Source organism: Myotis davidii, unplaced genomic scaffold (assembly GCF_000327345.1).
Source record: "Myotis davidii unplaced genomic scaffold, ASM32734v1 scaffold1439, whole genome shotgun sequence".
NCBI classification, from domain to species: domain Eukaryota; kingdom Metazoa; phylum Chordata; class Mammalia; order Chiroptera; family Vespertilionidae; genus Myotis; species Myotis davidii.
In genome coordinates, this window is record NW_006292342.1 from 1,208,746 (window position 1) to 1,218,999 (window position 10,254).

Sequence of the window (10,254 nt, forward strand, 5' to 3'; positions counted from 1 at the left end):
AGAGAAGAGACACAAAGAGACAAAGAGAAAAAGAAAGAGAGTCAGAGCCCCCTCGCAGGCCGTGACTGAGCAGGCCCTGCCCAAGGGAGGGGTGTCTCTGGAGAGCTCCCAGCTGGGTGAGTCACAGGCTGCCCTGGAGATTTGGGGAAGGGAGGGGGCGTCTGGGGGGAAGCAGTGGGGTATGTCATTGCCCACTGAGTCCCCACGCCTGTGCCCCGGCAGCCATGCTCCTCCGGCGCCCCCTGGTGGCTGTCCATGACCACTGCTGCTAGCCTCTTGGGGGCCCCAGAGGCAGATGGCCAGCAAGCCGACTTACCTCCCAGCCAGAGCTCTGTGGGGAAGAGAAGAGTCAAGAGTTTAGCCTGGGAAGGTGGGGTGGGGCCAAGGGCAGGGTCTGGGAGGGCACCATGGGCCAACCTGGTGCATAATCTTGGTGAAGGCCTCCTGCAGTTTGCCATGCACAGCAGCCAGCTTCTTGTAGTCACGGTGGGCTTCCAGTATGGGGATCAAGTTCTTGTACACCTCGTTCACCGCCTCATAGAGCCCACCCTGGGGTGGGGTGAGCAGGTCAGGATTCCCAGCACCCTCCCTGGCCCTCTCCTGCCTGGAACAGCCCTCCCTTCTGTGCTCTGACCCACCTTCCAAGGCCCCATCCTCCACCACCTCCTCCAGGAAGCCTACCCTGACCACCCCCACCCGATGGGGCATCAGCCTTTCCACTTGGCCCCTACATACCCCGCTGTGGTCTCCACCATGATTACTATGGACAAGGCACTGTGTACATCTACACTTTACCCATGTTCCTTCATTGGTGGGAGGAGGAATTCCTGCCCCGCCCCCCCCCAATTCCTCAGAAGGGACACTGAACCTCAGAGACGCTCCCCAAGGTCAGGACCCGAACACCAGCCCACCTGGCCTCTGACCACTGCCTTCTGGCACATGGTAATGACCACTCATGGGTGCCCCTTATCCCTAGCTGGTGCCAACATCAAGCCTGGCATACAGCAGGTGCCCTGGATGTTGGCTATCAGAAGGTCTATGTCTACCTTCCGGCTTCTTCCCCTCATGAGGCCTTTGTGAGACTCAAGCAAAGTGACAATAATGACAGCAACATCAGTAGGAGGGCTGGCCCCACAGGAAAGAAATCTCGCTGGGCAACCTGACCCTGAAACTGAGTGGGGCCCCAGATGTAACTATCAGTTCCCAGAAGCGCAGGAACTGAGGAACAGGTCAAGCAAGCAGCCCCGGGCAGGCGAGAAAACCTTTGGAACAGTTCCCATCTCCAACAAGCGAAATGCAGAAAAACAAATTGCTTTCGCACAAGCAAGCAAGCTGGAGGAGAAACTCCTTTACAACAACAAAAAATAAATGCCCAGGCACCAACTTATCAAGGAATGCATGTCCTGGCTGGGTGACATGCCCAGGCACCAGCTTATCAAGGAATGCATGTCCTGGCTGGGTGACTCAGTTGGTTACACCAAAAGGTTGTGGGTTCGATTCCTGATCAGGGCACATACTCAGGTTGCGGGATGGGTCCCTGTTTGGGTGTGTACAGGAAGCAACCCATGAATGTTTCTCTTTCACATCGATGTCTCTCTCTCTCTCTCCTCTCCCCTCCCTTCCTGTCTACAATCAATAAGAAACATATCCACGGGTGAGGATTAAAAAATAAAAAAGAATTCCTGTTAACTTCGTCATGCGGGATAAAAGTTGTGTAAAAGGGACTTTCTCAGTGGGAGTTGCACACAGGTACTCATGGGTGTGACGCTGTGATATCAGATTGGTTTTAAGCCGGAATTTCTCCGACTCTAAAGTGCACAAGAATCTGAGACCTTGTTACAGTGCAGGGCTCAGAGAGTTGGGTGGCCCGGGACTCTGCGTTCTTAGCAAGCCCTGGGCGATGGCCGCACTGCTGGTCCTCTGACCACACTGAGTATCAAAGGTTTATAAACCCGAATGATCACGTTCTGTTTCATCAATTTGTGAAAACTGGGATCTTGTTTTTTTCAGATGTCAAAAAGTCCCACAAAAACTCAAAAAAAGATCCTCTCTCTCTCCCATTTTTTTTTTTTTGGAGGCAACCTAATTTTTGGTGGCCTTGTTTTGACAAAGCTAAAAAAACACAAGAAAAAACAACAACAAAAAAGAAAACCCCAAAAAGCTGGAGGTAAAGAGGCGATGAAACAAGACGGTAAATACAGGTGGTTGATGAATTTGAGCGCTGGGTGAGGGGTTGGTGGGGGTACAACTTTCTTCTTTTATGTGTGCTTGGAGTTTCCCTCTCTTTCTTGGTGGGGGATGGACATACTAATCTTCTCTGTATCGTTCCAATTTTAGTGTATATGCTGCCGAAGCGAGCACCGAAATGTTCTCTACTAAAAAAGGTTTTAATACTAGCTGAATGTGTTACAGGCTTACGCTATCCAGCCTGCATGTCATGGGTTTAACAGAGAGAAAGGCAGGTCATGGAGGCCTTTGAGGGTCCCCATTCTCCTCTGCAAATCCCCTAGCTTCCCCTCAAGTAACCGGGAGCAAGTATAGGGCCATCAGCACATCGATGATGCCACCCAGCCCGAGCCCGAGCCCAGAGCCCTGCGGCAGCCCCAGCCTCACCATGGTGAAGTAGGCGGCCGCCTGCTCCAGCAGCCCCACCAGCCCCAGCTCCGTGAAGTGCTTCCCGGAGCAAAAGCCCTCCTCATCAGGCGACAGGATGTCGTCGGAGATAGCAGACTCCTCCAGCACGTTGGATGAGATGTTCTGGGGTGGGAAGTGGTGTCAGGGCCTGGTCCCTGCCGCACAGGTGCCACCCCTGCGCTGGCCCACCACCCCTCCCTCTCTGACCACTCACTTGGAAGGAAACGCAGCCCACGGGCAGGTAGCGGCTGTCCTCCAGCAGGGCCAGGTACTCCGCCACCAGCGCGGCCGCGTGCACCATGCACTGTGCGGCCTCCGCGTGGTTGCCCAGCTCTGCGTGCTTCCCCGCCATGTTCTGCAGCCACGTCAGCCGCAGGTCCGGGGAGCCCTGGTAGCCCCGGGCAATCCTGGTGCCCAGGTGAGGGGGGATGTGAGGAGGATGGCGACTCACCCTGCCCGCCCGCCTGCCTCTCACCTGCCCACTCCTTCAGTTGTTACCCCACGCATCTGCCCCACGACCAGCCAATCTCCTCACCTGTACTCCGTTCACCTGTCCATCCAGTCACCTATTTCCTCCCTTCACCTGTCTCCTCACCTATCCATCCCCTGACCCGTCTCACCTGTCCATCCATTCTCCTGTCCCCGCGTCACCAGTCTATCTTCTTACCTGTTTCCTTACCTGTCCTACCTTCCATCCTTTCACCTAATCATCCCCCGATCCCTTAACCCACCTGTCCATCCCCCTTCTGTCTCACCTGTCCAGTCCCTCGCCTATTCCCTTGCCTGTCCAACCTCTCACCTGTCTTCCCATTTGCCTGCCCATCATCTCCCCTCTTCCTCTATTCACCTGTCTCCTCCCTTACCCAATCGTCACTGTCCATCCTTTCACCAAACCCCCAAGTGTCCTTCTCTCACTTGCCCTTCTGCTCATCCGTCTACTCTGCCACACCCCACTCACTGATCCCCTCGCACATGCACCATGTCACCTACCTTCCCAGGCCGTCCCTCCTCATGGCCCCTAACTTCCCTACCTGCATCACCTGCTTCTCCGCCTCCCACTCTCCAATTTCTCACTAAATACCCCTTACCTCTCCTCCAGTTTACTTACCCCCCTGATCTGTCACCCCTCCACCCGCTGCTTACACTTCACCTGTTTCTCCCACCCGTCCCCTCTTGTCCTTGTTCTGTAGGTCCATCGGGCCCCCTCCTCATCGGTTCATTTATGAGCCTCACCTGACTTGTAGCCTCACCTGTCTGCTTACCTGTCCTCTCACTCACCTGATTTCCCCATCTGCCCGCTCTCCTGGCCCTCCCCCGTCCCTCCTTACTTGTCCCTCTTGTCACCTGCATGTTCACCTGCTCCCCCCTCGCTTTCTCATGTATCTACTCATCGGCCTGAGGGCGAAGGGCTGAAGGTCCCCCGAGCTCTCCTCACCTGTACATGAGGTCAATGAGCATCTCGGGGTCCTCCTGGTGCTCCTTCATCTTCACCGTGTCCGTCAGGATCATGTGCAGGTTGAACATCAGGTCCTGGACCTGGAATGGGAAGTGCGCCTCATTGGGAAGTGACAGGGCCAAGGCGGTGGGGTCAGGACTCCAAGGCAAAGACCCTGGCAACCGAGGTGAGCCTGGTCGTTGTGGACAGGGCGGGGCCTGGCGGGGTCACCTGCTCGGCGAAAGTGCTGTCTCGCAGCCCCACGTCCTCCTCGGCGTAGGTGAGGATGGTCTTGAGTGACCGTCGCAGGTGCTCCTCGCTGAAGCTCTGCGTGGTCCCCACCAGGGACGACAGTGACATGGTCACCTGCATCTTCACACGGGCAAAGTTCTGTGGGGGCAGAGGGGGAGGGCTCACCGGGGGGCCTCGGACCCTCCCACCAGGGCCTGTTCGACAGGCTCACTTCACCCCTCTCCCTGCCCACCCTCCATCTACCACCCCCCACCCCCGGGTGGCCGCCCCCACTTACGTTGCCGATCTCGAAGTTCTGGCGCATGAGGAGGTAGAGGGAGGCGCTGGCGTGCGTGCGGATGGTGCTGATGCGGCTGCCGCAGTGTCGCAGGAGCCGCAAGCAGAGGTCGGCGCACAGCTCTGTGTCCTCCTCGAACAGCAGCTCTGGGAACTGCCCCCCAGGGCCAAGACGGACACTGGTCAGCCCCTCCCCATGCCCGATCAGAGGGTCCCTCGTGGGGACTGGGGCGGGGGCGCCTGTCTGTGCTCTGCCTCCTTGGCCATGCGCAGCAGGCGTGGGAGTCAAACCCGGACTAGGTCCTGGCGGTGTGACACTGGGTGAGTGCCTTTGCCACCCCCTCCTCGGTTCTCCCCTCTGCCAACTGTGGCCGAGGAGTGTCTGCTCATGGAGCTGCTGAACGCACACTAGGTGCTCAGCGAGCGGCAGTCACTGTGACGCTAAGAGCCGCAGCTGCCGAGTGGGGCTCACCTTGGACACCAGGGCCCGCTGGGTGGCCAGGCCATGCTGCAGGAAGAGGGCACTCTGGGAGCTGCCCAGGCTGTACAGCACCACCTTCAGCACCGCACCCAAGACACTCTCCCGGGCCTCGGACAGCATCACCGTCTGCGGGGTCAGAAACCCCGCGGTTAGGGACTGGCTTGGTCGTGGAATCAGGCACGGAGAGGGGTTCTGGAGTCCGAGGTCCCAAGGCATGGGGGCGGGTCAGAGGTCAGGAGGACGCTGGGTCCAGCCTCACCTGCACGATGATCTCCAGCGTGTCCAGAACTACCAGGCTCACCTCGGTGGCCAGGTTCCCTTCCACCAAGGCCTCCTGCTCCATTTCATCCTTGGTCCTGAAGGAGAGAGGAGGGGGTTGGGGAGCCCCTGGAAGCCAGACCCTACCCTGCGGCTCAGCTCCTCCCCCCTGCTCCCCGGGCGTCTGCGGTGCCAGTTCTCTGGAAACTGGTCTACTTCTGGCCAGCACCTACTTGTCCACGCGGTCCGAGGTTTGCTTCCAGTGTGTGATGCTCTTCCGCCAGCGCACGTTCTCCTGGTTCCCAAACGGGCTCCTCTCTGAGACGGGCAGGCACATGTTCACAGACGTGCAAAAACGTAAGGACACACATGACTGAGAAACACACAGGCACCAAGATACCCAGGTGGGCTAACCTGTGAGGACACGGGGTGGTACGGGTGCTGGCCGAGTGGACGCAGTTAGGCCTGAATGACTTGTGAGAACAGATGGGGACACGGATACCCATGTGCATGGGGAGGATGCATGGATTTCTGGGAAAAGTGAGTCGGACAGAGAGGGAGGGACGGGCCCACTGGGGGCCCCTCGGACACAGGGTGAGAACAGCTGGTGGGGACGGGCGTGGGGTCCATCTCCCTCTCACCACGGCTCCGTCGCACCATCTCTTGTCGTGCTCCAATGGTGCCCAAGATGGCCTCCTCCAGTCGAGCCTTCATGTCCAGTGACTTCTTGAATGTGAGGCTGTTGATGCGCTCAAAGGCCTTTTTCCCCTGGGAGGTCAAAGAACGGGTTCCAGGCTAACTGCCCTTTCCCATGGGCCCTGGGCTAACCCGGTCCCGCTTCTCCTGGCCCTTTCCGACCTCTGGGACCCTGTGCTTAAAGACACAGCTCTCTTCTTCTTCTTCTTTTTTAAAAAAATATATTTTATTGATTTTTTACAGAGAGGAAGGGAGAGGGATAAAGAGTTAGGAACATCGATGAGAGAGAAACATCGATCAGCGGCCTCCTGCACACTCCCTACTGGGGATGTGCCCGCAACCCAGGTACATGCCCTTGACCGGAATCGAACCTGGGACCCTTCAGTCCGCAGGCCGATGCTCTGTCCACTGAGCCAAACCGGTTAGGGCCACAGCTCTCTGCTTTACTGCCAACTCTCAGCACCTTCCAAATTCTATTCATGAGAACAATCCTCCCTTTTTCCTGGGACTCAGCACAGAAACAGTCCACCCCTTTACCCTCAAGAACTGGGGCACGAGGACAGTCCACCCCTTCGTGCCCAGACCACAGCACCGAGGGCTCTGTACGCATACTCGGCCTGCCTCCTACCCTCCCATCCCCTGCCCGCGCCCCAAACCTTGTACTCGAAGGCAGCCAGGCAGAGGTACAGCAGGTCCAAGAGACGACCCAGCTGAGGGAGGGACAGGTCGGCAGTCCAGTGCTGCAGGAGGGCTGGCTCTGCATTCTTCAGCACCCACAGCACACACACCAGCAGGGTCCGGCTGGACTCAGCAGAGAGAGGGCAGCCGGAGCGAGAGCCCTGGGGCCAGAGTGGGGACAGGGGCTCAGAAGGGACAGAGTTGATGTTCACTTTCTCCAAATAAGACGAGAACTGGCTGATTTGAATCTCGTGACATAACTTCTATTACCAGGTGGGATAGTGTCTCTAGAGACCGGCCCCATACTCACAGTCGCTGAGCCCTGGGAGACGCTGGCCCGGGAGCCAGGGGCCAGGGGCCCACCGGCAATGGCCATGGCCACGGAGGGGTTGATGGTGCCTCCAAAGTCCCCTTCCCCTTCTGTGTCTGAATCGAGCATGGAAGCCAGCCTTGACCGTTGACCCGGGCCCTCTGGGGGTGGGAGCAGGGGGGAGAGAAGAAGGAGTCCTGGTAAGTGCTGTCCCTCTGCCTCAAATTTCAGCTCACAGGTCACCTCCTCATGGAAGCCCTCCTTGATACCACCCCCAGACCAGTCTCCAGCTATCTGCTCCCAGAGCTCACTTATTGTACTTGTAAGCAGGTACATTCATTGTGTCCACAGAGGCAGGGACTATATCTACTCTGGCCACTGCTAAATGCTCAACACTCAGGACACGGCCTGGCCCACAGGAGCGGTAACTGTGAAGATGATGGTGGTGATGACAACAACAACATAGGCTGCTGCTATTGTTATAGCATCAATTGGCACTGACACAGCATCTCCTATGTGCCAGGTGCTAGTCTAACTTAAACAATATTAACTACGGATCTTAAAAAAACACACTGATGAGAGAAGGACTTTCATCATTCCGACTTTGTAGATGAGGGAACTGAGGTTAACCTCTCTGTAGAGGTGGTTACTTGCCTGGGGTCACGCAGTAGGTTGGTACATAGTAAAGCTGATTTTAATCTAAATGGTCTGGTTCTAAAAATCTACGATCTTATAAGAGCAGCCCTTCCCCTCCCCCTTTCCCCCAAAAAGTCTCACCAGAGAGAGGAGCAGCCAACAGATAGGTCTCACCCTAGAGATTCTTGAAACAAAAGGTCAAGTGATCCTCACTATCACTCCAGCCCAGCTGGATTGAGGTGATCAACCCCTTAACTCATCTGCGGGAGAGGGGAAGAGGAAACCTCACTAGGGAAAAATGACATTGCTCCAGTCCTGGTGGTTCTTTTATATACAATGTTCAAAATACGATAAAAAGCTACAAGGTATGTGAAAAGGCAGGGAACGGATTGATAAGAGAGAAGAGACAGCAGAAGGAGGCAGGTCGATGACCAAAAGCAAACGCAGTTCTTAAAATAAAAAGCAGTGGGAAAGATGGACTAAAATGGGTAAGAACATGGAGAATTTCAACAGAGAATTGAAATCTACAAAAATAAAATAAAATAGACATCTTCCTACTGCAAAATCTAACACCTGAAATTCAGAACTCAATAGTTGGGGCTAACAGAAGTCTGGACACAGCAGAAGACAGAAGTAGTGAACTCAAAGACAGGTGAACAGAAAATTTCCCAAGTGAAGCACAGAGAGAAAAAAGAATGGGAAACGGAACAGAACGTAGCAGGCACATGTGACATGACCCAAAGGTCCAACATACGTGTAACTTAAGTCCCAGAAAGAAAGAAGAAAAAAAGGCAGATAAAAAAGTTAGAAATAAAGACCAAGAATTTCCTCCCCATGATGGAGGGGACCAATCCACAAATCCCCAGTCTGTGCTTCCCACCACTGGGTACATGTCCCTAAGTAGTGCCAGTGAATGTGCTATGAGTGAATGACTGAATTCAGGGATGCAATTGCCTCTGGCCCCAATGTTCCCCACCTTCCCTCCTCACATCCTCTCTTCTCAGAACCTAATAAATGTTATAATCATATCTCCCATCGATTGTGGGCTGACAATGTCCCAGTGCTAAAGCTCTGCAAATTTTTACGTAACTATAGGAAGTAGTTAGTGTCACCACTGTCCCCATTTTACAGGCGAGAAGCCTGAGGCTCAGAGGTTAATGGCTTGCCAGGGCCCTGCACCAGCACTTGAACCCAATCTATGGACCCTAACGCCATGTTTTTACTCCTAACTGTGCTCTCCCACCTTCCCCAACCTGAGCCTTATGTGTCAATCGAGCCCCTGGATTGTGTGACTCCGACGGCCTGGCCCACTGACCCGCGAAATCATGCAGCCGTGGCAGCGTGTCCCGGACGATCGACAGCAGCGGCAGGTACAGCTCGGCCACCCGGGCCTTTACCGTGGCCTCAGCGTAACGGGGGTCAACGTCATGGCCACAGAGCAGGCTGTGGAGGGCACTGATGACCTTCTTGTGCAGCTGGGATGCCCTGTGGAGTCGTGAGGTGCTCAGGAGAGAGTAGACATAGTGCCTGGACCTTCCCACCCACGGGAGCCAAACAGGGCCTGTGCTCACCCCTCGGCCTCAGGCTCCAGGGCCAGCGCCAGCTCCGTCAGCAGGAGCCCAGCCAGGAAGTGCTGCTGTCGGAACGGCCCACTCAGCTCAAACATGCTGACCACCTTGGGGTCGGGGGCTTGGCTGGAGAAGGTGGAGCTCTGCAGAGGGCGAAGGGAGCGGGAGGAAGCAGGACGTCACCAGGGGTCAGGGGGCAGAGGGAGGGGCTAGGATGAACTCATCTGAAGTTAAGGTTAACAGGTGAGAGACTGGAATTATCTGGAGGCGACAGTGAGCACAGTGCAGGGTCAGAGGTAGGAGAATGGGGTGAACCTGTGAGGTGGAGGGAACGGGGTAAAAAGTCAGAGGTCTAGCCCTGACCGGTTTGGCTCAGTGGATGGAGCGTCGGCCTGTGGACTGAAGGGTCCCGGGTTTGATTCCATCAGGGGCATGTGCCTTGGTTGCGGGCGTGTCCCCAGTGGGGGGTGTGCAGGAGGCAGCTGATCGATGTTTCTCTCTCATCCATGTTTCTGACTCTCTACCCCTCTCCCTTCCTCTCTGTAAGAAATCAATAAAATATATTTTAAAAAAGAAAGGTCAGAGGTCTGAGAAACAGCAGATGGAAGGCAGGTCTGTGAGTTAAGATTCAGGGGGGAGAAATTAGAACCTGGTCCCTAGGAACGTGCCGGGCATGAGGGGTCAGAGGTGAAGGGTCAGAGGTAAGGGGATGGTCTGTCCCCCGGACAGTGGCCCACCCTGAAAAGGACAAAGAGGAGGGGAGCCCCAGAAGATAGGTTGAAGGTGAGAGGTCATAGGTCAAGGGAGGAGCCAGAAGTGAGGCCGGCCCACCTGCGAGGTGGTGGAGGACACGGAGGGTGAGGGCGAGGCCGGGGGCGACAGGGGGCAGCAGGGGAGGTTGAGGGTCACATAGTGCTCGTGGCTGCACAGGATGCGGGTGAAGTCCATGCGTAGGGTCAGCAGCGCCACTGGGTTGGGGGCCGACTGCAGCCGCGTGGCCACCTGCCGGAGAGGGGCCAGTGGGCAACAT

At 56.1% G+C, this 10,254-nt stretch overlaps 1 protein-coding gene across 1 annotated transcript in view; it reads right to left on the reverse strand.

Annotated features, from left to right (window-relative positions):
• The window catches only part of DOCK6 (dedicator of cytokinesis 6), a 39,763-nt gene that overhangs the window by 3,370 nt on the left and 26,139 nt on the right, over nucleotides 1-10,254 (reverse strand). Inside the window, exons 25-40 of the mRNA XM_015565360.1 lie at nucleotides 10,056-10,235; nucleotides 9,228-9,367; nucleotides 8,972-9,141; nucleotides 7,021-7,181; nucleotides 6,689-6,871; nucleotides 5,978-6,104; nucleotides 5,570-5,654; nucleotides 5,338-5,434; nucleotides 5,070-5,204; nucleotides 4,599-4,751; nucleotides 4,301-4,459; nucleotides 4,070-4,170; nucleotides 2,849-3,041; nucleotides 2,614-2,757; nucleotides 418-549; nucleotides 317-331 (exon numbers count right to left, since the gene is read on the reverse strand). Coding sequence (XP_015420846.1) covers nucleotides 317-331; nucleotides 418-549; nucleotides 2,614-2,757; nucleotides 2,849-3,041; nucleotides 4,070-4,170; nucleotides 4,301-4,459; nucleotides 4,599-4,751; nucleotides 5,070-5,204; nucleotides 5,338-5,434; nucleotides 5,570-5,654; nucleotides 5,978-6,104; nucleotides 6,689-6,871; nucleotides 7,021-7,181; nucleotides 8,972-9,141; nucleotides 9,228-9,367; nucleotides 10,056-10,235 — 2,175 coding nt within the window. The remainder of the gene's footprint in view (nucleotides 1-316; nucleotides 332-417; nucleotides 550-2,613; nucleotides 2,758-2,848; nucleotides 3,042-4,069; nucleotides 4,171-4,300; nucleotides 4,460-4,598; nucleotides 4,752-5,069; nucleotides 5,205-5,337; nucleotides 5,435-5,569; nucleotides 5,655-5,977; nucleotides 6,105-6,688; nucleotides 6,872-7,020; nucleotides 7,182-8,971; nucleotides 9,142-9,227; nucleotides 9,368-10,055; nucleotides 10,236-10,254) is intronic.